Consider the following 26,307-nt stretch of genomic DNA (forward strand, 5'->3'; position numbering starts at 1 on the left):
GTAAATATCTGTATTAGGCAGCAGCAGACAGTAATGGAATGGACCCTCTTTTTGTATGCAATGAAGTATGCCATATACAATGCTTTCCTGGCCAACCTTGCACTGATACCTATATACACCATAATTAGCCCTCAGAAGGACTGTTGGTTTAGATGGATTTGTGCTTTCAATATGGTAATCCCACACTAACTTTTACACCACCAAATCTGTCCCTTTCCCAGCAGCACCTCCCCCTGCACTGCCTATGTCCGGTGCAGACTGTGTCGAGCAGGGCGGCACCAGGTTTGATATAGACCTGATGATACTTTACGGCCAGCCAATCATTGTAATGCCACAACCAACTTGGCTGTGGAATTACCGTGTGTGGCAGACAATCCCTGCAAAGAGCACCAAACATGAAGGGTGGTGACCCAAACTCCCACTGAACAACCCCGGAAATGCTCGGCGATCCCCAATCATCGCGAGCAGCAAGATGCTCGGGTGAGCACCGAGCACTTCCGAGCTTGCTCGCTCATCACTAATAGCTTATTTTATTTTTGTTAGCCATTAACCACTTCTCGACACCCGCTGTAAATGTACGGCAGTGTGGGACGTGCGTTCCTGGAAATCGCTGTGCATGTACAGCATGATGATCATGCAGTCTTATTCTGAGTACTGGCATGATCAAAAGCAGGTGACACGTGATCGCCCAGCCGCTGTAGGAAACGGCGACTGTGGCTAACACTGTGCACTATTAAAGAGAATGAATATTCATTGCTCACCATGCCCATGGGAGTGAACAGCAGTGAATATTCAGTTCCTTTAGCAGCGGACACATATGATTGCCCAGCTGCAGGAAGACTGATGCTGTGCCCGCTATTAAAGTGAAATGAATATTCACTGCTCCCCACAATAACAGTCCCTCCCAACTCTCAGCGCGGACTTCAGTACATAGAGGTGGGAGAGACTATGGGCTTGGGGAGCAGTGAATATTCATTTCTCTTTAGCAGCGACACATGTGTTAGCCACAGCTCCTGCCTCCTGTGACCCACTGCTCCCCTACCTCAGAATCAACAGCATGTACATTCGGACTATAAGACACACCCCCATTTCCTGGAAATCACAATGTAAGTTAGCATAGATTGCAAGATAAATGTGATCCAAAATTGTATGTAAAATATTCCGAAAAAAGGCTTCAACTCATTTCACAAAAAAATCACGTCCCCACTCAGGTTCCTCATCTGTCAGTGGAATTATGAGGGGCTTCCATGTAACTGCTAGAACAAAGACTCTGGAAAGTGCTATGACTGCTTGACCCCCAAAAGAAAACCAGCAAATTCTGCACTCCCAAATACAAACGCTCTTCTCCTTTCTGAGCTATACAGTGTGCCTAAACCACATTTTGGCATCTCTGTAGTGATGACAACCTGCTTAATTGTCTCCACTAGTACAAGTTGGCAAAATATACAGGCACTACAATTTACAGGCATGATAATGTAAGGGCACTAAACTGTAAGGGCACTACAATAGCAGATTTACCATTTTCATTCAGCAACATTCACTGCTGCTTGTTTCTGGAAAACACTCTTGGGAATCAAAATTGTCACTATACCTGTAGATAAATTCCCAGAATGTTGCAATTTCCAAAATAAGGTCACTTGATGGGGGATTCCTTTCTTCTGACACTTAGGGGATCTGTATATGGAATCCACAAACTATTCTATGATAATTTTTTATACTGAAAAGAAAATGGACACTAGAGCTGAATAAAATACTGAAGAATTGTATTAGATTTTTTTAAAAACCATGTTAAACGGGCAATCAGAAATATATAAATGAAGACACAATTAAAAGGTGACAGACAATATCCTAATTCCACGTACAGGAAGGAAGTATTGCAGGAGTAATCAAAATAGCCACTTAGTAATACAAATTAACTACACACAAAATATCATTTTATAGTCTCATCAAATCTCTGTATGATTGGTGTAGCAAATAACCAATTAAAGTATGTATATAAGCTGAAGGCTCAAGATATCATATCAAATCACGATAAAGTGCAGAGTGCCAAAAAATGCAATAAATAATATAGCTCCAAATGCAATCACAATGGCTAGTGCAATAGGTAAGTACCTTAACTGGAAAAAATACAAGAAGTAGTATGTACTGAAATAGTACAGTGCAGCATGTAGAAGAGGCATATAATAAAAGATTCCATTGCACTCTAAATATTCAAGTATAGTAAAGAAATAAAACCAAGTACTGTGAAGAGAAGTGATATGGTATAGGTGAACCAACCTGCTCCTGAAGGTGGAATGAGGGACCCCAACTCACGTTTCGCACACTTGCTTCCTCGGGGGCCCTCCAAATTTGAACAATGTTTTTTCACCTATCAAAGAAAAAAAACATCTGGCCTAATTAAGAATAAATGCCATGTTGTTCCTTGCAAAAAAATGTTTAAAAAAACGATGCAGATGTAAAGTAGACATATTATAAATGTTATTTATAAATTATTTTGTACAGCATAACTAACTGTTTTAAGGATATAACGATTTTAATTTTTAAAATTTCATTTTTTTTAATTGTTGCCATAAGTCCAATATTTTCTCAAATAAATGCAAAAAAGTTTTATTTAAATTTAATCCACCAATATAAAGTACAATCTGTTACAAATGACGTTATAAGGATTACTAGGATTCATTGATTTCAGAGTTATTACCACGTAAATCACAATGGTCAGATTTGCAAAATTTGACCCAGTCAAGAAGGTGAAAACAGATTTAGGGGCAAAGGGGTTAAAAGGTATTGTGATAAACCTGTACCTTGCAGCCCTGATTGATATAACTATTACATCAGAGGGATCACGCGGTATGATCTCCCCACAATCACCAATATGAGGCCGGCCTCACACTAGCGAGTTCTACGGACGTATGAGCGCATAAACTACGTCTGTAAAATACGCATAACACACGGCCCAATGATTCCCTATGTCCCAGCTCCTATCAGCCGTATTTTACTGATCCGTATTATACGGTCTTGTACGGCCATACAAAATCGCAGCATGCTGCGTTTGTCACCGTATTGCGCAAAAAAATCGCCAATGAAAGTCTATGGGAGCGAGAAAAATACGGATTACACATGGACCAGCAGTGTGACCTGCGAGAAATACGCACCGGTGTTAGAGAGAAAAGCCGGTAATTCAATTGCCGGCTTTTCATTTCTCCTTCCCAAACCCGACAGGATATGAGACATGGTTTACATACAGTAAACCATCTCATATCCCTTTTTTTTCCATATTCCATGCTACTAATGTTAGTAGTGTGTATGTGCAAAATTTGGGCGCTGTAGCTGCTAAAATAAAGGGTTAAATTGCGGAAAAAATTGGCGTGGGCTCCCGCGCAATTTTCTCCGCCAGAGTGGTAAAGCCAGTGACTGAGGACAGATATTAATAGCCTAGAGAGGGTCCATGGTTATTGGCCCCCCCTGGCTACTAACATCTGCCCCAGCCTCCCCAGAAAAGGCACATCTGGAAGATGCACCTATTCTGGCACTTGGCCACTCTCTTCCCATTCCAGTGTAGCGGTGGGATATGGGGTAATGAAGGGTTAGTGTCACCTTGCTATTGTAAGGTGACATTAAGCCAGATTAATAATGGAGAGGCGTCAATTATGACACCTATCCATTATTAATCCAATAGTACTAAATGGTTAATAAAACACACACACATTATTACAAAGTATTTTAATGAAATAAAGACACATGTTGTTGTAATATTTTATTAGACTCTAAATCCACCTGAAGACCATCGTCCTGAAACAAAGTAAAAAAAACAAACAACAATATTCCATATCTTCCGTCGTTATGTCCCACGATGTAAATCCATCTGAAGGGGTTAAATCATTTTACAGCCAGGAGCTGTGCTAATGCACTCGCTCGTGCCTGTAAACCCCGGGTACTGTAAGGAAAGCTGGGTGATCTGTAGTTACCTTGAGTTGCAGTGATGCACCCGCTGCTGGATGTCCTCATGAACTGGAGCCTTGGAAATGTTCCCACGCTCGAGTTCATATGAGGACATCCAGCAGAGGGCGCCTCACCGCAACTTAAGGTAACTACAGATCACCCAGCTTTCCTTTCAGTACCCGGGGTTTACAGGCACGAGCGAGTGCTTTAGCACAGCTACCGGCTGTAAAATGATTTAACCCCTTCAGATGGATTTACAACGTGGGACATAACAACGGAAGGTATGGAATATTGTTGTTTGTTTTTTTAACTTTGTTTCAGAATGATGGTCTTCAGGTGGATTAAGAGTCTAATAAAATATTACAACACCCTGTGTCTTTATTTCATTAAAATAGTTTGTAATTGTGTGTGTGTTTTATTAACCATTTAGTACTATTGGATTAATAATGGATAGGTGTCATAATTGACGCCTCTCCATTATTAATCTGGCTTAATGTCACCTTACAATAGCAAGGTGAAATTAACCCTTCATTACCCCATATCCCACCGCTACATGGGAGTGGGAAGAGAGTGGCCAAGTGCCAGAATAGGTGCATCTTCCAGATGTGCCTTTTCTGGGGTGGCTGGGGGCAGATGTTTAAAGCCAGGGGGGGCCAATAACCATGGACCCTCTCTAGGCTATTAATATCTGCCCTCAGTCACTGGCTTTACCATTCTGGCGGAGAAAATTGCGCGGGAGCCCACGCCAATTTTTTCCGCGATTTAACCCTTTATTTTGAAGCTACAGCGCCCAAATTTTGCACATACACACTACTAACATTAGTAGTGTGGAATATGCAAAAAAAAGGGATATGAGATGGTTTACTGTATGTAAACCATGTCTCATATCCTGTCGGATTTGTGAAGGAGAAATGAAAAGCCGGCAATTGAATTACCGGCTTTTCACATATATCGCGCTGAATTAAATATAAATACAGAATATATATATATATGTGTCTCAATGACATATATGTTGTGAATTCCGTTCTAGAGCTCCCTCCTGTGGTCATGAATGGTACTTCGGTGAGTTCTGTCCGTGGACTCCCTCTGGTGGCTGTGAGTGGAGCTGCTGGTTCTGAGATTCCTTCTCCAGCTGCCCTCGTTTAGGGTTAGGCTGGATTCTCTATTTAACTCCACTCAGATCATTACTCCATGCCAGCTGTCAATTTTCTAGTACTGGTTCAGATCACTCCTGGATCTTTCTGTGGACCTGTCTACTCCAGCACAAGCTAAGTTCCTGCTTGTTCATTTGTTACATATGGTTTTTCTTGCTAAGTTCTAGTCCAGCTTGCTAACATGAAACTATCTGGCTAGCTGGAAGCTCTGAGGGTTCAGAGTGGCACCACCGCATCGTGAGTCGGTGCAGGGGTATTTTTTGCACACTCTGCGTGGTTTTTGTAGCTTTTTGTGTTGACCGCAAAGATCCCTTTTCTATCCTCAATCTGTTTAGTTAGACTGGCCTCTCTTTGCTGAAACCTGTCTCATCCTGTGTTTGTGATTTCCTCTTATCTCACAGTCAGTACTTGTGGGGGGCTGCTTTTACCTTTGGGGAAATTTCTCTGAGGCAAGTGAGGCTTTGTTTCCTTCCTTTAGGGGAAGTTAGCTCTTAGGCTGTGAAGAGGCATCTAGGCAGAGTCAGGCACGCTCCACGGCTATTTCTAGTTGTGTTGATAGGAGTAGGGTTTGCGGTCAGCAGAGTTCCCATTTCCACAGAGCTCGTACCGATTCCGTGTTTAACTATCAGGTCATTTCTGGTGCACCTAACCACCAGGTCCATAACAGTACAGCTGGCCAGGCGCTGTGGTTTTTTCTTGGAGCCCTTGCAGCATCCCATTCCTTTGAGGGGAATTAATGCTACGCCTTTGGCCAAGAATAAGCCTCAGTACTGGACCCAGTTGACCATGTGCATGGCTCCTGCGCATCAGGAAGATGTTCGCTTTTTGGTGTTGCATAATCTGCATGATGTGGTCGTGTTGGGTTTGCCATGGCTGCAGGTCCATAATCCAGTATTGGATTGGAAATCAATGTCGGTGTCCAGTTGGGGTTGTCAAGGGGTACATGGGGATGTTTCATTATTGTCAATTTCTTCCTCCACTCCTTCTGAAGTCCCTGAGTTTTTGTCAGATTACCGGGATGTATTTGATGAGCCCAAGTCTAGTACCCTACCTCCTCATAGGGATTGTGATTGTGCTATTAATTTGATTCCTAGTAGCAAGTTCCCTAAGGGACGACTTTTCAATTTGTCTGTGCCAGAACACGCCGCTATGCGGAGCTATATAAAGGAGTCCTTGGAGAAAGGGCATATTCACCCGTCGTCATCACCATTGGGAGCAGGGTTCTTTTTTGTGGCCAAGAAGGATGGTTCTCTGAGACCTTGTATAGATTACCGCCTTCTTAATAAAATCACGGTCAAATTTCAGTACCCTTTGCCTCTACTGTCTGATTTATTTGCTCGGATTAAGGGGGCTAGTTGGTTCACCAAGATAGACCTTCGAGGGGTGTTATGATCCCAGTGGCTTAGGATCACAAATCTAACCAGCTAAGTCAGAGACAATAGGACAAGCTCTGGGGATGTGGTAACTGGACTGACCGCAAAGCTGATCCTAACGAAACACACTAAAGGTAGCCGTGGAACGTTTCCTGAAATCCTAGACGTCTCTTCACGGCCTGAGAAACTGACTACCCCTAGAGATAAAGTAAGACCTCACTTGCCTCAAAGAAATAACCCCAAAGAAATAGAACAGCCCCCCACAAATAATAACAGTGAGTTAAGAGGAAAAGACAAACGCAGAGATGAAACAGGTTAAGGAAATGAGGCCTGCTAACACTAGATAGCAGAAAATAGCAAGGGATCTGTGCGGTCAGTAAAAAACCCTATACAAAAATATCCACGCAGAGAATGCGAGAACCCCCACACCAACTAACGATGTGGGGGGAGCAACTCAGCACCCCAGAGCTACCAGCAAGCAGAGAAATCACATATTAGCAAGCTGGACAAAACTCATAATATTCTAGGAACATATTGAACACAGATGAGCAAGAATAAGCAAACAGAACTTAGCTTCTCTTGAAGAGACTGGTAACGGATGTAGACAGGAGCAAACAGAATAGCACTGAATACAACGACAGCAGGCATAGACTGAGATTCCAAGTGAGCTTAAATAGAAAACCAGCCCACAGATAACGAGACAGCTGATGCCAGTCACAAACCTGCAGAAAGACAGCACTCACACAGTACCACTTGTGACCACAAGAGGGAGCCCAGAAATAGAGTTCACAACAGTACCCCCCCTTCAGGAGGGGTCACCGAACCCTCATCAAAACCCCCAGGGCGATCAGGACGAGCCACATGGAAGGCACGAACCAAATCGGCCGCATGAACATCAGAGGCGACAACCCAGGAATTATCCTCCTGACCATAGCCCTTCCACTTAACCAAATACTGAAGCCTCCGTCTAGAAATATGAGAATCCAAGATCTTCTCCGCCACGTACTCCAATTCGCCCACCACCAGCACCGGGGCAGGGGGCTCAACAGAGGGAACCACAGGCACCACATACCTCCGCAACAAAGACCTATGGAACACGTTATGAATGGCAAACGACGCTGGGAGGTCCAAACGAAATGACACCGGGTTAAGGATTTCCAAAATCTTATAAGGACCGATGAAGCGAGGCTTGAATTTAGGAGAGGAAACCTTCATAGGAACATACCGAGAAGACAGCCATACCAAATCCCCAACACGAAGTCGGGGACCCACACCGCGACGGCGGTTGGCAAAGCGCTGAGCCTTCTCCTGTGACAACTTCAAATTGTCCACCACATGGATCCAAATCTGCTGCAACCTATCCACCACAGAATCCACCCCAGGACAGGTTCAACCTGACCCGAGGAAAAACGAGGATGAAATCCAGAATTGCAGAAAAAAGGCGAAACCAAAGTAGCAGAACTAGCCCGATTATTAAGGGCAAACTCGGCCAATGGCAAAAAAGTCACCCAATCATCCTGATCAGCAGAAACAAAACATCTTAAATAAGTTTCCAAGGTCTGATTAGTTCGCTCGGTTTGGCCATTCGTCTGAGGATGGAAGGCCGACGAAAAAGACAAATCAATACCCATCTTAGCACAAAAGATCCGACAAAATCTGGACACAAACTGGGATCCTCTGTCAGACACAATATATTCAGGGATGCCGTGCAAGCGAACCACATTCTGAAAAAATAGAGGAACCAAATCGGAGGAGGAAGGCAACTTAGGCAAGGGCACCAAATGGACCATTTTAGAAAAACGATCACACACCACCCAGATGACAGACATTCTCTGAGAGACTGGAAAATCCGAAATAAAATCCATGGAAATGTGCGTCCAAGGCCTCTTCGGGACAGGCAAAGGCAAAAGCAAACCGCTGGCACGAGAACAGCAAGGCTTAGCCCGAGCACAAATCCCACAGGACTGCACAAAGGAACGCACATCCCGCGACAAAGAAGGCCACCAGAAGGACCTAGCCACCAAATCCCTGGTACCAAAAATCCCAGGATGGCCTGCCAACACCGAAGAATGAACCTCGGAAATAACTCTGCTGGTCCATCTATCTGGGACAAACAGTCTCTCTGGTGGGCAACAGTCAGGTTTATCCGCTTGAAATTTCTGCAGCACTCGTCGCAAATCTGGGGAAATGGCAGACAAAATCACTCCCTTTCTGAGGATACCAGCCGGCTCTGAAACTCCCGGAGAGTCAGGCACAAAACTCCTAGAAAGAGCATCAGCCTTCACGTTCTTTGAACCAGGCAGGTACGAGACCACGAAATCGAAACGGGAGAAAAACAACGACCAACGAGCCTGTCTAGGATTCAGCCGCTTGGCAGACTCGAGATAAATCAGATTTTTGTGATCAGTCAAGACCACCACACGATGCTTAGCTCCCTCGAGCCAATGTCGCCACTCCTCAAATGCCCACTTCATAGCCAACAACTCCCGATTACCAACATCATAATTCCGCTCGGCAGGCGAAAACTTTCTTGAAAAGAAAGCACAAGGCTTCATCACAGAGCCATCAGAGCTTCTCTGCGACAAAACAGCCCCTGCTCCAATCTCAGAAGCATCAACCTCGACCTGAAAAGGAAGAGAGACATCAGGCTGACACAAAACTGGAGCCGAAGAAAACCGGCGCTTCAGCTCCTGAAAGGCTTCCACGGCCGCAGGAGACCAATTAGTCACATCAGAACCCTTCTTGGTCAAATCCGTCAAGGGTTTAACCACGCCAGAAAAATTAGCAATGAAGCGACGGTAAAAATTAGCAAAACCCAAGAACTTCTGAAGACTCTTAACAGATGTAGGCTGAGTCCAGTCATGAATAGCCTGGACCTTGACTGGGTCCATCTCAATAGTAGAAGGAGAAAAAATAAAACCCAAAAAGGAAACTGTCATGATTCTCAATGGCGAGAGAACATAGCCCAGCATATATGAGAACTAGCTCTTGGAAGATGGAAACTATACTGACCATGAACTAAACCTGCCGCACAACTAGAAGTGGCCGGGTAGCATGCCTACGTTTTTTTATCCCTAGATGCCCAGCGCCAGCCGGAGAACTACCTAATCCTAGAAGAGGAAAAGACAGTCCTGGCTCACCTCTAGAGAAATTTTCCCAAAAGGCAGACAGAGGCCCCCACATATATTGGCGGTGATTTTAGATGAAATGACAAACGTAGTATGAAAATAGGTTTAGCAAAATCGAGGTCCGCTTACTAGATAGCAGGAAGACAGAAAGGGCACTTTCATGGTCAGCAGAAAACCCTATCAAAACACCATCCAGAAATTACTTTAAGACTCTAGCATTAACTCATAACACCAGAGTGGCAATTTCCGCTCACAAGAGCTTTCCAGACACAGTAACGAAACAGCAGCTGTGAACAGGAACAAAATGCAAAAACACACAAGGACAAAAGTCCAACTTAGCTGGGAGTTGTCTAGTAGCAGGAACATGCACAGAAAAGCTTCTGATTACATTGTTGACCGGCAAGAAACTGACAGAGGAGCAAGGTTATATAGCGACTCCCACATCCTGATAGGAGCAGGTGAACAGAGGGGATGATGCACACAAGTACAATTCCACAAGTGGCCACCGGGGGAGCCCAGAATCCAATTTCACAACAGTACCCCCCCCTCAAGGAGGGGGCACCGAACCCTCACCAGAACCACCAGGGCGATCAGGATGAGCCCTATGAAAGGCACGGACAAGATCGGAGGCATGAACATCAGAGGCAGTGACCCAAGAATTATCCTCCTGACCGTATCCCTTCCATTTGACCAGATACTGGAGTTTCCGTCTGGAAACACGAGAGTCTAAGATCTTTTCCACAACGTACTCCAACTCACCCTCAACCAACACCGGAGCAGGAGGCTCAACGGAAGGCACAACCGGTACCTCATACCTGCGCAACAATGACCGATGAAAAACATTATGAATCGAAAAGGATGCAGGGAGGTCCAAACGGAAGGACACAGGGTTAAGAATCTCCAATATCTTGTACGGGCCGATGAACCGAGGCTTAAACTTAGGAGAAGAAACCCTCATAGGGACAAAACGAGAAGACAACCACACCAAGTCCCCAACACAAAGCCGAGGACCAACACGACGACGGCGGTTGGCAAAAAGCTGAGTCTTCTCCTGGGACAACTTCAAATTGTCCACCACCTGCCCCCAAATCTGATGCAACCTCTCCACCACAGCATCCACTCCAGGACAATCCGAAGATTCCACTTGACCGGAGGAAAATCGAGGATGAAACCCCGAATTACAGAAAAACGGGGACACCAAGGTGGCAGAGCTGGCCCGATTATTGAGGGCGAACTCCGCCAAAGGCAAAAAAGCAACCCAATCATCCTGATCCGCAGACACAAAACACCTCAAATATGTCTCCAAGGTCTGATTAGTCCGCTCGGTCTGGCCATTAGTCTGAGGATGGAAAGCAGACGAAAAAGACAAATCTATGCCCATCCTAGCACAGAATGCCCGCCAAAATCTAGACACGAATTGGGTCCCTCTGTCAGAAACGATATTCTCCGGAATACCATGCAAACGAACAACATTTTGAAAAAACAGAGGAACCAACTCGGAAGAAGAAGGCAACTTAGGCAAGGGAAACAACAATCCACTAGCCCGAGAACAACAAGGCTTGGCCCGAGCACAAACGTCACAAGACTGCACAAAGCCTCGCACATCTCGTGACAGGGAAGGCCACCAGAAGGACCTTGCCACCAAATCCCTGGTACCAAAGATTCCAGGATGACCTGCCAACGCAGAAGAATGAACCTCAGAGATGACTCTACTGGTCCAATCATCAGGAACAAACAGTCTACCAGGTGGGCAACGATCAGGTCTATCCGCCTGAAACTCCTGCAAGGCCCGCCGCAGGTCTGGAGAAACGGCAGACAATATCACTCCATCTTTAAGGATACCTGTGGGCTCAGAATTACCAGGGGAGTCAGGCTCAAAACTCCTAGAAAGGGCATCCGCCTTAACATTCTTAGAACCCGGTAGGTACGACACCACAAAATTAAACCGAGAGAAAAACAACGACCAGCGCGCCTGTCTAGGATTCAGGCGCCTGGCAGACTCAAGGTAAATTAAATTCTTGTGGTCAGTCAATACCACCACCTGATGTCTGGCCCCCTCAAGCCAGTGACGCCACTCCTCAAAAGCCCACTTCATGGCCAAAAGCTCCCGATTCCCAATATCATAATTCCGCTCGGCGGGCGAAAATTTACGGGAAAAAAAAGCACAAGGTCTCATCACGGAGCAGTCGGAACTTCTCTGCGACAACACCGCCCCAGCTCCGATTTCAGAAGCGTCGACCTCAACCTGAAAAGGAAGAGCAACATCAGGCTGACGCAACACTGGGGCGGAAGAAAAGCGGCGCTTGAGCTCCCGAAAGGCCTCCACAGCATCAGGGGACCAATCAGCAACATCAGCACCCTTCTTAGTCAAATCAGTCAATGGTTTCACAACATCAGAAAAACCAGCAATAAATCGACGATAAAAGTTAGCAAAGCCCAAAAATTTCTGAAGACTCTTAAGAGAAGAGGGTTGCGTCCAATCACCAATAGCCTGAACCTTGACAGGATCCATCTCGATGGAAGAGGGGGAAAAAATGTATCCCAAGAAGGAAATCTTTTGAACCCCAAAAACACACTTAGAACCCTTCACACACAAGGAATGAGACCGCAAAACCTGAAAAACCCTCCTGACCTGCTGGACATGAGAGTCCCAGTCATCCGAAAAAATCAGAATATCATCCAGATACACAATCATAAATTTATCCAAATAATCGCGGAAAATGTCATGCATAAAGGACTGGAAGACTGAAGGGGCATTTGAAAGACCAAAAGGCATCACTAAATACTCAAAATGGCCCTCGGGCGTATTAAATGCGGTTTTCCACTCATCCCCCTGCTTGATTCGCACCAAATTATACGCCCCACGGAGATCAATCTTAGAGAACCACTTGGCCCCCTTTATACGAGCAAACAAATCAGTAAGCAGTGGTAACGGATATTGATATTTAACCGTGATTTTATTCAAAAGTCGATAATCAATACACGGCCTCAAAGAGCCGTCTTTCTTAGACACAAAGAAAAAACCGGCTCCTAAGGGAGATGACGAAGTACGAATATGTCCCTTTTCCAAGGACTCCTTTATATATTCTCGCATAGCAGCGTGTTCAGGCACAGACAGATTAAATAAACGACCCTTAGGGTATTTACTACCCGGAATCAAGTCTATGGCACAATCGCACTCCCGGTGCGGAGGTAGTGAACCAACCTTGGGTTCTTCAAAAACGTCACGAAAGTCAGACAAGAATTCAGGAATCTCAGAGGGAATAGATGATGAAATGGAAACCAAAGGTACGTCCCCATGAGTTCCTTTACATCCCCAGCTTAACACAGACATAGCTCTCCAGTCGAGGACTGGGTTATGAGATTGCAGCCATGGCAATCCCAGCACCAAAACATCATGTAGATTATACAGCACCAGAAAGCAAATAACCTCCTGGTGATCCGGATTAACATGCATAGTCACTTGTGTCCAGTATTGTGGTTTATTACTAGCCAATGGGGTGGAGTCAATCCCTTTCAGGGGTATCGGAGCCTCCAATGGCTCCAAATCATACCCACAGCGTTTGGCAAAGGACCAATCCATAAGACTCAAAGCAGCGCCAGAGTCGACATAGGCGTCCGCGGTAATAGATGACAAAGAACAAATCAGGGTCACAGATAGAATAAACTTAGACTGTAAAGTGCTAATTGAAACAGACTTGTCAGGCTTCTTAGTACGCTTAAAGCATGCTGATATAACATGAGTTGAATCACCACAATAGAAGCACAACCCATTTTTTCGTCTAAAATTCTGCCGCTCGCTTCTGGACAGAATTCTATCACATTGCATATTTTCTGGCGTTTTCTCAGTAGACACCGCCAAATGGTGCACAGGTTTGCGCTCCCGCAGACGCCTATCGATCTGAATAGCTATCGTCATGGACTCATTCAGACTCGCAGGCACAGGGAACCCCACCATAACATCCTTAATGGCATCAGAGAGACCTTCTCTGAAAATCGCCGCCAGGGCGCACTCATTCCACTGAGTAAGCACAGACCATTTGCGGAATTTTTGGCAGTATATTTCAGCTTCATCTTGCCCCTGAGACAAGGACATCAAGGCCTTTTCCGCCTGAAGCTCTAAATGAGGTTCCTCATAAAGCAACCCCAAGGCCAGAAAAAACGCATCCACATTGAGCAACGCAGGATCCCCTGGTGCCAATGCAAAAGCCCAGTCTTGAGGGTCGCCCCGGAGCAAGGAAATTACAATCCTGACCTGCTGTGCAGGGTCTCCGGCAGAGCGAGACTTCAGGGACAAAAACAATTTGCAATTATTTTTAAAATTTTGAAAGTGAGATCTATTCCCCGAGAAAAATTCAGGCAAAGGAATTCTAGGCTCAGACATAGGTGCATGAACAACAAAATCTTGCAAATTTTGTACCTTTGTGGCGAGATTATTCAAACCTGTAGCTACACTCTGAAGATCCATTTGAAACAGGTGAACACAGAGCCATTCAAGGATTAGAAGGAAAGAAAGAGAGGAAGGCTGCAGTATAGGCAGACTAGCAAGTGATTCAATTAAGAGCACACTCAGAACTAGAGGAAAAAAAAAAAAAATTGTAGCAGACTTCTTTTTTCTCTCCTTTCTCAGCCAGTAATTTAACCCTTTTTGGGCCGGTCAAACTGTCATGATTCTCAATGGCGAGAGAACATAGCCCAGCATATATGAGAACTAGCTCTTGGAAGATGGAAACTATACTGACCATGAACTAAACCTGCCGCACAACTAGAAGTGGCCGGGTAGCATGCCTACGTTTTTTTATCCCTAGATGCCCAGCGCCAGCCGGAGAACTACCTAATCCTAGCAGAGGAAAAGACAGTCCTGGCTCACCTCTAGAGAAATTTTCCCAAAAGGCAGACAGAGGCCCCCACATATATTGGCGGTGATTTTAGATGAAATGACAAACGTAGTATGAAAATAGGTTTAGCAAAATCGAGGTCCGCTTACTAGATAGCAGGAAGACAGAAAGGGCACTTTCATGGTCAGCAGAAAACCCTATCAAAACACCATCCAGAAATTACTTTAAGACTCTAGCATTAACTCATAACACCAGAGTGGCAATTTCCGCTCACAAGAGCTTTCCAGACACAGTAACGAAACAGCAGCTGTGAACAGGAACAAAATGCAAAAACACACAAGGACAAAAGTCCAACTTAGCTGGGAGTTGTCTAGTAGCAGGAACATGCACAGAAAAGCTTCTGATTACATTGTTGACCGGCAAGAAACTGACAGAGGAGCAAGGTTATATAGCGACTCCCACATCCTGATAGGAGCAGGTGAACAGAGGGGATGATGCACACAAGTACAATTCCACAAGTGGCCACCGGGGGAGCCCAGAATCCAATTTCACAACAGGAAACCTTCTGTACTCCGAAGAGACATTTTGAGCCCTTCACATATAAGGCATTAGCACGCAGGACCTGAAATACCATCCTGACCTGCTTCACATGGGACTCCCAGTCCTCAGAAAAGACCAAAATGTCATCCAGATACACAATCATAAATTTATCCAGATATTCTCGGAAGATGTCATGCATGAAGGACTGTAACACAGAAGGAGCAATAGAGAGTCCAAAAGGCATCACCAAGTACTCAAAATGGCCCTCGGGCGTATTAAATGCTGTTTTCCATTCATCCCCCTGCTTAATACGCACAAGGTTATACGCACCACGAAGATCTATCTTGGTGAACCAACTGGCACCCTTAATCCGAGCAAACAGATCAGATAATAATGGCAAAGGATACTGAAATTTGACCGTGATTTTATTTAGAAGACGATAATCTATACAAGGTCTCAGAGAACCATCCTTCTTGGCCACAAAAATGAATCCAGCACCAAGAGGGGAGGAGGACGGGCGAATATGTCCCTTCTCTAAAGACTCCTTTATATAACTCCGCATTGCGGCATGTTCTGGTACAGACAAATTAAAAAGTCGTCCCTTGGGGAACTTACTACCAGGAATCAAATTTATAGCACAATCACAATCCCTGTGAGGAGGCAGGGCACCGGATCTGGGCTCATCAAATACATCCTGGTAGTCCGACAAAAACTCAGGGACCTCAGAAGGAGTGGAAGAAGCAATTGACACCAAAGGAGCATCGCCATGAATCCCCTGGCAACCCCAACTTGAAACAGACATAGCTTTCCAATCCAGAACTGGATTATGGGCCTGCAGCCATGGCAGACCCAAAACGACAACATCATGCAGATTATGCAGCACAAGAAAGCGAATCACCTCCTGATGTACAGGAGTCATGCACATGGTCACTTGAGTCCAATACTGAGGCTTATTCTCAGCCAATGGTGTAGCATCAATACCCCTCAGAGGAATAGGGAATTCCAAAGGCTCCAGGACAAAACCACAGCGCCTGGCAAACGACACATCCATCAGGTTCAGGGCAGCACCCGAATCCACAAAAGCCATAACCGAGTAGGATGACAAAGAACAAATGAAAGTAACAGACAAAATGAATTTAGGCTGTATAGTACCAACGGTGACAGATTTAGCGATTTTTTTTACGCGCTTAGAGCATGCTGAGATAACATGAGTTGAATCACCACAGTAAAAGCACAACCCATTTTGACGTCTATGATTTTGCCGCTCAATTCTGGTCAGAATTCGGTCACATTGCACAGAGTCAGGACTCTGTTCAGAAAACACCGCCAGATGGTGCATAGATTTGCGCTCCCGCAAACGCCGATCAATCTGAATGGTCAAAGCCATTGAGTCATTCAGACTTGCAGGCGTAGGGAACCCCACCATAACATTCTTAATGGCTTCAGAAAGACCTTCTCTGAAATTTGCAGCCAGGGCACACTCATTCCATTGAGTAAGCACCGATCATTTCCGAAATTTTTGACAATACACCTCAGCTTCATCCTGGCCCTGAGAGAGAGCCAGCAAGGCCTTTTCTGCCTGGTTCTCAAGATTAGGTTCCTCATAAAGCAGTCCAAGCGCCAGAAAAAATGTATCCACATTCAGCAATGCAGGATCTCCTGGCGCCAGGGAGAAAGCCCAATCTTGAGGGTCGCCGCGTAACAAGGAGATAACAATTTTAACTTGCTGAGCGGAATTACCAGAGGAACGAGGTCTCAAAGAAAGAAATAATATACAATTATTCTTAAAATTCAGAAACCCAGATCTATCTCCAGAAAACAACTCAGGAATAGGTACTTTTGGCTCAGACATAGGACTGTGAACAACAAAATCCTGAATGCTTTGCACCCTTGCAGCAAGATGATCCACACTAGAAGTCAGACTCTGAATATCCATGTCTGCAGCTGAACTCAAAGCCACCCAGAGATTAAGGGGATGAGAGAAGCTGGACAGACTGCAGCAAAGGGAGAGGAAAAAAAAAATTGTACTCAGGACTTCTCTTATCCCACTTCTGCGATGCATTAAACACTTTTCAGGCCTGCTGTACTGTTATGATCCCAGTGGCTTAGGATCACAAATCTAACCAGCTAAGTCAGAGACAATAGGACAAGCTCTGGGGATGTGGTAACTGGACTGACCGCAAAGCTGATCCTAACCAAACACACTAAAGGTAGCCGTGGAACGTTTCCTGAAATCCTAGACGTCTCTTCACGGCCTGAGAAACTGACTACCCCTAGAGATAAAGTAAGACCTCACTTGCCTCAAAGAAATAACCCCAAAGAAATAGAACAGCTATTCTATGGGAGCAACTCAGCACCCCAGAGCTACCAGCAAGCAGAGAAATCACATATTAGCAAGCTGGACAAAACTCATAATATTCTAGGAACATATTGAACACAGATGAGCAAGAATAAGCAAACAGAACTTAGCTTCTCTTGAAGAGACTGGTAACGGATGTAGACAGGAGCAAACAGAATAGCACTGAATACAACGACAGCAGGCATAGACTGAGATTCCAAGTGAGCTTAAATAGAAAACCAGCCCACAGATAACGAGACAGCTGATGCCAGTCACAAACCTGCAGAAAGACAGCACTCACACAGTACCACTTGTGACCACAAGAGGGAGCCCAGAAATAGAGTTCACAACAGAGGGGTGTATAATCTCGTGCGTATTAAACAGGGCGATGAATGGAAAACAGCATTTAATACGCCCGAGGGCCATTTTGAGTACCTGGTGATGCCATTCGGCCTTTCTAATGCTCCCTCTGTGTTTCAGTCCTTTATGCATGACATCTTCCGAAAGTATCTGGATAGATTCATGATCGTATATTTGGATGATATTTTGGTCTTTTCGGATGATTGGGAGTCCCATGTGAAGCAGGTCAGAATGGTGTTCCAGGTCCTTCGTGCTAATTCCTTGTTTGTGAAGGGATCTAAGTGCCTCTTTGGAGTTCAGAAGGTTTCCTTTTTGGGCTTCATTTTTTCCCCTTCTACTATCGAGATGGATCCTGTTAAAGTCCAAGCTATTTATGATTGGACTCGGCCTACATCTGTGAAGAGCCTTCAAAAATTTCTGGGCTTTGCCAATTTTTACCGTCGCTTCATCGCTAATTTTTCTAGTGTTGTTAAACCGTTGACTGATTTGACCAAGAAGGGTGCTGATGTGGTGAATTGGTCCTCTGCGGCCATTGAGGCCTTTCAGGAGTTGAAACGTCGTTTGTCTTCGGCTCCTGTGTTGTGTCAGCCAGATGTTTCGCTCCCTTTTCAGGTCGAGGTTGATGCTTCTGAAATTGGAGCAGGGGCTGTTTTGTCTCAGAGAAGTTCTGATTGCTCTGTAATGAAGCCATGCGCTTTCTTTTCGAGGAAGTTTTCGCCTGCTGAGCGTAATTATGATGTTGGCAATCGGGAGTTGTTGGCTATGAAGTGGGCATTCGAGGAGTGGCGACATTGGCTTGAAGGAGCCAAGCATCGCGTGGTGGTCTTGACAGATCACAAGAATCTGACTTACCTCGAGTCTGCCAAGTGGTTGAATCCTAGACAGGCTCGTTGGTCGCTGTTTTTCTCCCGTTTCAATTTTGTGGTTTCGTACCTTCCGGGTACTAAGAATGTGAAGGCTGATGCCCTTTCAAGGAGTTTTGTGCCTGATTCTCCTGGGGTTCCTGAGCCGGCTGGTATTCTCAGAGAGGGGGTAGTTCTGTCTGCCATCTCCCCGGATTTGCGGCGGGTGCTGCAGGAGTTCCAGGCTGATAGACCTGACCGTTGTCCAGCGGAGAAACTGTTTGTCCCTGATAGATGGACTAATAGAGTTATCTCTGTGGTTCATTGTTCGGTGTTGGCTGGTCATCCTGGGATTTTTGGTACCAGAGATTTGGTGGCTAGGTCCTTTTGGTGGCCGTCCTTGTCGCGGGATGTGCTTTCTTTTGTGCAGTCTTGTGGGACTTGTGCTCGGGCTAAGCCCTGCTGTTCTCGTGCCAGTGGGTTACTTTTGCCCTTGCCTGTCCCGAAAAGGCCTTGGACGCATGTTTCCATGGATTTTATTTCAGATCTTCCGGTTTCTCAAAGGATGTCGGTCATCTGGGTCGTTTGCGATCGCTTCTCTAAAATGGTCCATTTGGTACCCTTGCCTAAATTGCCTTCTTCCTCTGATTTGGTTCCATTATTTTTCCAACATGTGGTTCGTTTGCATGGCATTCCGGAGAACATCGTGTCTGACAGAGGTTCCCAGTTTGTTTCAAGGTTTTGGCGGTCCTTTTGTGCTAAGATGAGCATTTATTTGTCTTTTTCTTCGGCTTTCCATCCTCAGATAAATGGCCAAACCGAACGAACCAATCAGACTTTGGAAACTTATCTGAGATGCTTTGTTTCTGCGGATCAGGATGATTGGGTGACCTTCTTGCCATTGGCTGAGTTCGCCCTTAATAATCAGGCCAGTTCGGCTACTTTGGTTTCGCCTTTGTTTTGTAATTCTGGTTTTCATCCTCGTTTTTCTTCAGGGCAGGTTGAGCCTTCGGACTGTCCTGGTGTGGATTCTGTGGTGGACAGGTTGCAACAAATTTAGACTCATGTGGTGGACAATTTGACCTTGTCCCAAGAGAAGGCTCAACGTTTCGCTAACCGCCATCGCCGTGTTGGTCCCCGACTTCGTGTTGGGGATTTGGTTTGGTTGTCATCTCGTTATGTTCCTATGAAGGTTTCTTCTCCTAAGTTTAAGCCTCGTTTCATTGGTCCTTATAAGATTTCTGAAATTCTTAATCCTGTATCATTTCGTTTGGCCCTTCCTGCTTCTTTTGCCATCCATAATGTGTTCCATAGGTTGTTGCTGCAGAGATATGTGGCGCCTATGGTTCCCTCCGTTGATCCTCCTGCTCCGGTGTTGGTCGAGGGGGAGTTGGAGTATGTGGTGGAGAAGATTTTGGATTCTCGCATTTCGAGACGAAAACTTCAGTACTTGGTCAAATGGAAGGGCTATGGTCAGGAGGATAATTCCTGGGTTGTTGCCTCTGATGTCCATGCTGCCGATTTAGTTTGTGCCTTTCATTCGGCTCGTCCTGATCGGCCTGGGGGCTCTGGTGAGGGTTCGGTGCCCCCTCCTCAAGGGGGGGTACTGTTGTGAATTCCGTTCTCGAGCTCCCTCCTGTGGTCATGAATGGTACTTCGGTGAGTTCTGTCCGTGGACTCCCTCTGGTGGCTGTGAGTGGAGCTGCTGGTTCTGAGATTCCTTCTCCAGCTGCCCTCGTTTAGGGTTAGGCTGGATTCTCTATTTAACTCCACTCAGATCGTTACTCCATGCCAGCTGTCAATGTTCTAGTACTGGTTCAGATCACTCCTGGATCTTTCTGTGGACCTGTCTACTCCAGCACAAGCTAAGTTCCTGCTTGTTCATTTGTTACATATGGTTTTTCTTGCTAAGTTCTAGTCCAGCTTGCTAACATGAAACTATCTGGCTAGCTGGAAGCTCTGGGGGTTCAGAGTGGCACCACCGCATCGTGAGTCGCTGCGGGGGTATTTTTTGCACACTCTGCGTGGTTTTTGTAGCTTTTTGTGTTGACCGCAAAGATCCCTTTTCTATCCTCAATCTGTTTAGTTAGACTGGCCTCTCTTTGCTGAAACCCGTCTCATCCTGTGTTTGTGATTTCCTCTTAGCTCACAGTCAATACTTGTGGGGGGCTGCTTTTACCTTTGGGGAAATTTCTCTGAGGCAAGTGAGACTTTGTTTCCTTCCTTTAGGGGAAGTTAGCTCTTAGGCTGTGAAGAGGCATCTAGGCAGAGTCAGGCACGCTCCACGGCTATTTCTAGTTGTGTTGATAGGAGTAGGGTTTGCGGTCAGCAGAGTTCCCATTTCCCCAGAGCTCGTCCCGATTCCGTGTTTAACTATCAGGTCATTTCTGGTGCACCTAACCACCAGGTCCATAACATATATATATATATATATATATATATATATATATATATATATATATATATATATATACTGTATATATGTTTTAAAGAACATTTGAGCACATAAATCCATTAGATGTCGGTTTTGCAAGCCTGCGAGAAAATATCGCAATATGGATTACATACAGAGGATGCCATGCGCAAAATACGCTGACACACCCTGCCTACGGATGACATACGGATCACTATTTTGGGGACTTTTCTGTGTATTACGGCCGTCAAAAACGGACCGCATTTACATACGCTGAGTGTGAGGCCGGCCTGACATTCCAAATCCCCTGGGGATATGTAAGATCTGCCTGGCATACTTTTACACAGATACCCTCTGTCCACATGGGCATAGGGAGTGATAAAATGTGGCCCACACAGCAGCTTACATGGCATTGCACCCACTCACAATCCTGATAGACTGAGAGGACTCCCTTTCTCTAACACCAGTGAAACAGAGCCCTACCAGCCCTGTAGGATTGCCACCAGTTCCTCGTTAGACATAAGGCTATTCTGTTAATGGTTTTTATTGGGCCAGAAACCAGCAATGGTAGCATGTGAAGTTAAAACTGAAAAAACACTGACATGTAGATTTGTAAATTGAGATAAATAGCAGGCTAAGGTTAAATTATATATTTAATCACCTTAAAAGTACACTAGACAAAGCACAATAGACACAATGTTTATAGATATACATTGGTCAGAAATGCAAATACGGTGTGGTAGAGTGGCTCACTCGACTGGACACAGAGGTATAACCGGAACACTGTCTCTTTAAGAAAAGACTTGGCTTATTGTAGATAGCATAAACCAAGCTTGTGAAAGTAAACATGGCCCTCTGGGCAAAATAGCAAAACAAAGAAATATGTGAAAGCTGTGTCAGTCAGCCATTTAAGCCCATACCATGTGACTCGTCCATCATGTGATTGATCACATGATCTCGACATCATACGGGTCCTGTCAGGACCCTGCAGGTTGAGATACAGTGGACCCCTTTCCACCCACTCTATGGAGCTCCACTAAAACCAGCCCACAACATAACTCTCATTTAATCCTCTCAACATGTACTGTGCTGGAGGAAACTACTCTGGTTTTACATCACTGATGCCATAATGCTCAGTGACACTTATCTCCCTTCCATCACTTCGTCAGTGACTTTGTCACAACAGACAGTACAAAAGGTGTAAGCTGTTGAAACATGTCCATGACCGGTTTAATGCTCGACCATGTAAGCTGGACTGCATGGGAGCTTGGAGCTCCAGCTGTTTCTAGTACCTTCCAGCACATTCCTTGACATGACCTCCTTTAGAAATGAACAGCAAGCATGTCAAAAAAAGAGCTTACACAAGGATTTAACTCCTTGGTTGGTCACTCATTGTTCCACCCCTGGGATGATTTTAAATCCCCCTCTACTGAGTGATTGTTGCTAAAACTCCCCAAAAATCTTTTGATACAGGAAAGTAATATATCTTGGTACCGTGTTAGCCAGTAGATAGAAAAATATTTTTCTAAAAATTTTTTTAAGATTCATGAGTTCCCAACAGGAGCTCATAGGAGTTCTGGTGCATTCGGAACCGTCTGGGTCCCTGTAACGCTTGGAGATAAAACACGGGTTCGCTACCTGACTTCTACCAGCCTTTCTGTGAACTCCCCACTTCAGGGTGCTAGAACAGATCAAGACCCTGGAAGGCATTTGGCCCATTCCTGAGATCTCGAAAATGTAACAGGTGTGCAGATAGGACATATGAAAACTCCATATTTTCTCCTTATAAAATAGTATCTTACTGAATATAGCAGTTACCCAGCATGTGCTCCCAGGGAGTCATCTTGTCAGGAGCCTGGATACTAGCTAAGTTGATGGGTGTGTGAGTTTTCACTTTGAAGCTGAGGAGGCTGGACCTCCTACTGTGCCACGTGTCCTGTTTTAGCTACACATTATGAAGGAGGATTGTAATCTGCCATTAAATCACTACATATTTTTCACAGATATTGTAACTACAAGATTACTATTTTGCTTCTTCCATTGAGAACAGTCAATGTTTTTCCTATTCACTAGCATGATACCCACATTTTTATTCTTTTTTTTGTAAAATACTAACATGATCCAAACCTTAGAAATTGGAAGTGATGGGCTACAGAGAGAACATTACTTTATTTTCTCGTTCAGCTGCTATTTATGTATTTAACTACTATGTCTGAGGGATAAATATGTTTTCTCTTTCTTCTGTTTTCTATTTTAAGTTGACAGGTTCTCTTTAAATGTTTTTTTTTCCAGCCATCAATTGCGAACTGACTGAGTGGTCTCACTGGTCAGAATGTAACAAGTCATGCGGTAAAGGACACAAGATTCGAACAAGAATGATTACATTGGAGCCACAGTTTGGAGGGGGCCTCTGTCCAGAAACTGTACAGCGTAAGAAATGCAGAGTCCGAAAGTGCCAAAAAAATAATCCAGAAAAGAGACGTCTTAAAGATGCTCGAGAGAAGAGAAGAAGTGAGAGGACGAATGAAGATACAGATGGTGAACAGTATCCGGGTATGTCAAAATGTGTCCAAGTTTTACTCATTGTTCAAAACTGATTGTGTTATTTGGTTGTTAGTGGGTTGAGCTAAGTCATCAAATGTGGGGAAAGATGTGGTCTCAGCATGTGAGCCCACATCAAAAGCAGAGACATGGCAGATGATGTAGATATGTCATTGGTCTTTAAGGGGTTGAGAGGCATGAAGCACTGAGGACTCTGAAATTTTAATATTTGTTTTATCTACTGGCTAACATGCTACAAATAATATTTTTCCTGCATCAGTACATCATTTACAATCATGAGATTGTGTAACTAAACATCCATACGTCAACTCTTCATCACCCAGTTGATGATACGTGAAGCTTTTGAGCCCTAATTCAAAATCTGTTATAGGGCACCTAAACATCATGCTCCTTTTATAACTCTCCCATCTCTGCATTGCTTCTTATGGGCCAGAGGTTGTCAATTCTTCTTCTGCACTCTCCATAGCTCAATCTCAACTACCACTCACCCAGTTATTAAATTGATTCAGTTGGTCTTTAAAATGTTAACCCTGATACTTTTATTTTCAGTCTGCAAATTGAAGCCATGGACAGCATGGACAGAATGCACTAAATATTGTGGAGGTGGCATACAGGAGCGATTCATGACAGTAAAGAAGCGGTTCAAAAGTTCTCAATTCACCAGCTGTAAAGACAAGAAGGAGATCCGTGCTTGTAATGTGCATCCTTGTTAGCAAATACCTCACATGGGATACCCCTCAAGTCACATGAAAAGTCAATCTTTAATAGGTTTTTTTTTTTTTATTATAGAATATATACAGTGCTTTTCATTTTGCAATGTACTTTGATTACTATTCTTGCAGAAGCAAGAACTATTTTGTAAATATTCACATGTAACAATAATTGAATCATCTAGATAGATCAATAAATAATATCATATGTTTGGTTGTTTAGCAAGAGAATATGATTCTGGACATTGTATCTTCCTAGTCACAACACAAACTTTAATCTTTACAGTATGACATGCAAGAGAAAACATGACCAAATAGAACAACATGTTACTGCCCACATTGCTAGACCAAACAAAAGGATGACACAGTTGAACTCAGATACCCAGCTGTATTTCTATTGGGTATGACTTCTGGATGACTTCAAGCATGTTAGTTTACAAGTCATTCTGGATTGTGTACTCCATTTTTGTTTAATTATGTTGTGGATGTTAAAGGAATTCTCTTGTTTAGAAAACTCTTTTCAAAGACCCTAATAGAACATGTTGGGTTAATAAACAGGGTGTCCTGTTCAGAACCCTTATCTATTATCTAGAGAACACTGTAGGTGAAAAGAATGGCCAATGCTGTAGTGCACCAAGCAGTTCATGCATTAAAGGAACAACTCACGGTTGCACTGGTTAACTCTTCCTTTTCTTTCAATTGGACTGGTAAGGAAATTGAAATTTTGAAAATTGGTAAACCCTACAGATATCCACTGGGATTAAAGCAGTGGGAAATTTCTGGACCTAATTTAAAGAGAAAACCTAATTAATTGAGCAATAGCAAAGAAGTTGAAATTCTGTAATTATTGTGAGTGTATAAATAATACCATCACATTAATGTACTAGTTTCTCAAGTTAAATCATGAAAAAGTTTATTATTTTCTGATCCATATCAATACCACCAAGAAGAAAAAGACTGACCAGAAAGTCCAAAAAATATGTTTCAATATTATTATCATATAATTTTATTGTTACATAACAGGTTTAAAACCAATGAGATCAAAAAGATATACCGTATATACTCGAGTATAAGCCGAGATTTTCAGCCCCAAAAAATGGGCTGAAAGTGCCCCTCTCGGCTTATACTCGAGTCATGGAAGGCGGGGGAGTCGGCGGGTGAGGGTGAGCAACGCCTGTCAAATACTCACCTGCTCCCGGCGCTCCTGGTGCGGTCCCTGCATGTTCCACGTCTCTGGGAGCGGCAGCTTCCCCTGTTCAGCGGTCACTGGTACCGCTCATTAAAGTTATGAATATGGACTCCACTCCCATAGGGGTGGAGCCGCATATTCATTACTGTAATGAGTGGTGCCACATGACCACTCACTACAGGAAGAAGCTGCCTCTCCCGGAGACCATGGGACATGCAGGGACTGCGTCAGGAGCACCGGGAGCAGGTGAGTATGTCATATTCACCTTTCTGCGTTCCACCGCCACCTCGTCTTCCACGTCCTCTGCAGTGACTGTTCAGGTCAGAGGGCACGATGACGTATTAGTGTGCGTGCCGCCCTCTGCTTAGGCACAGTAAGTGCAGAGAGAAGGGACGCTGTGGAGCAGCGGGCAGCAACGAGAGGTGAGTATGTCATTTTTTTTTTAGTGCAGCAGCAGCAGCATTACATGTGGCACAATGCTATATGGAGCATCTATGGGGCCATAAAGAACTGCATGGAGCATTATATGGGGGCATCTATGGGGCCATAACTGCATGGAGCATTATATGGGGCATCTATGGGGCCATAAAGAACTGCATGGAGCATTATATGGAGCATCTATGGGGCCATAACTGCATGGAGCATTATATGGGGCATCTATGGGACCATAATGAGCTGTATGGAGCATTATATGGGGCATCTATGGGGCCATAACTGCATGGAGCATTATATGGGGCATCTTATGGGGCCATAATGAACTGCATGGAGCATTATATGGAGCATTATATGGGGCCATTAAGAACTGAATGGAGCATTATATGGGGCATCTTATGGGGCCATAAAGAACTGCATGGAGCATTATATGGGGCATTTATGGGGCCATAAAGAACTGCATGGAGCATTATATGGGGCATCTTATGG

At 44.5% G+C, this 26,307-nt stretch overlaps 1 protein-coding gene across 3 annotated transcripts in view; it reads left to right on the forward strand.

Moving 5' to 3' along the window:
• Positions 1-24,407, forward strand: part of SPON1 (spondin 1) — a 1,148,287-nt gene extending 1,123,880 nt beyond the window's left edge. For all 3 annotated transcript variants that reach the window (XM_077288119.1, XM_077288120.1, XM_077288121.1), the window contains 2 exons: positions 23,218-23,478; positions 24,037-24,407. In XM_077288119.1, the coding sequence (XP_077144234.1) occupies positions 23,218-23,478; positions 24,037-24,200 (425 nt within the window). In that variant the 3' untranslated portion in view covers positions 24,201-24,407. The remainder of the gene's footprint in view (positions 1-23,217; positions 23,479-24,036) is intronic.
• The last annotated feature ends 1,900 nt before the right edge of the window (positions 24,408-26,307 follow it).

This window comes from Ranitomeya variabilis, chromosome 2 (genome assembly GCF_051348905.1).
Source record: "Ranitomeya variabilis isolate aRanVar5 chromosome 2, aRanVar5.hap1, whole genome shotgun sequence".
In the NCBI taxonomy this organism is placed as follows: Eukaryota; Metazoa; Chordata; class Amphibia; order Anura; family Dendrobatidae; genus Ranitomeya; species Ranitomeya variabilis.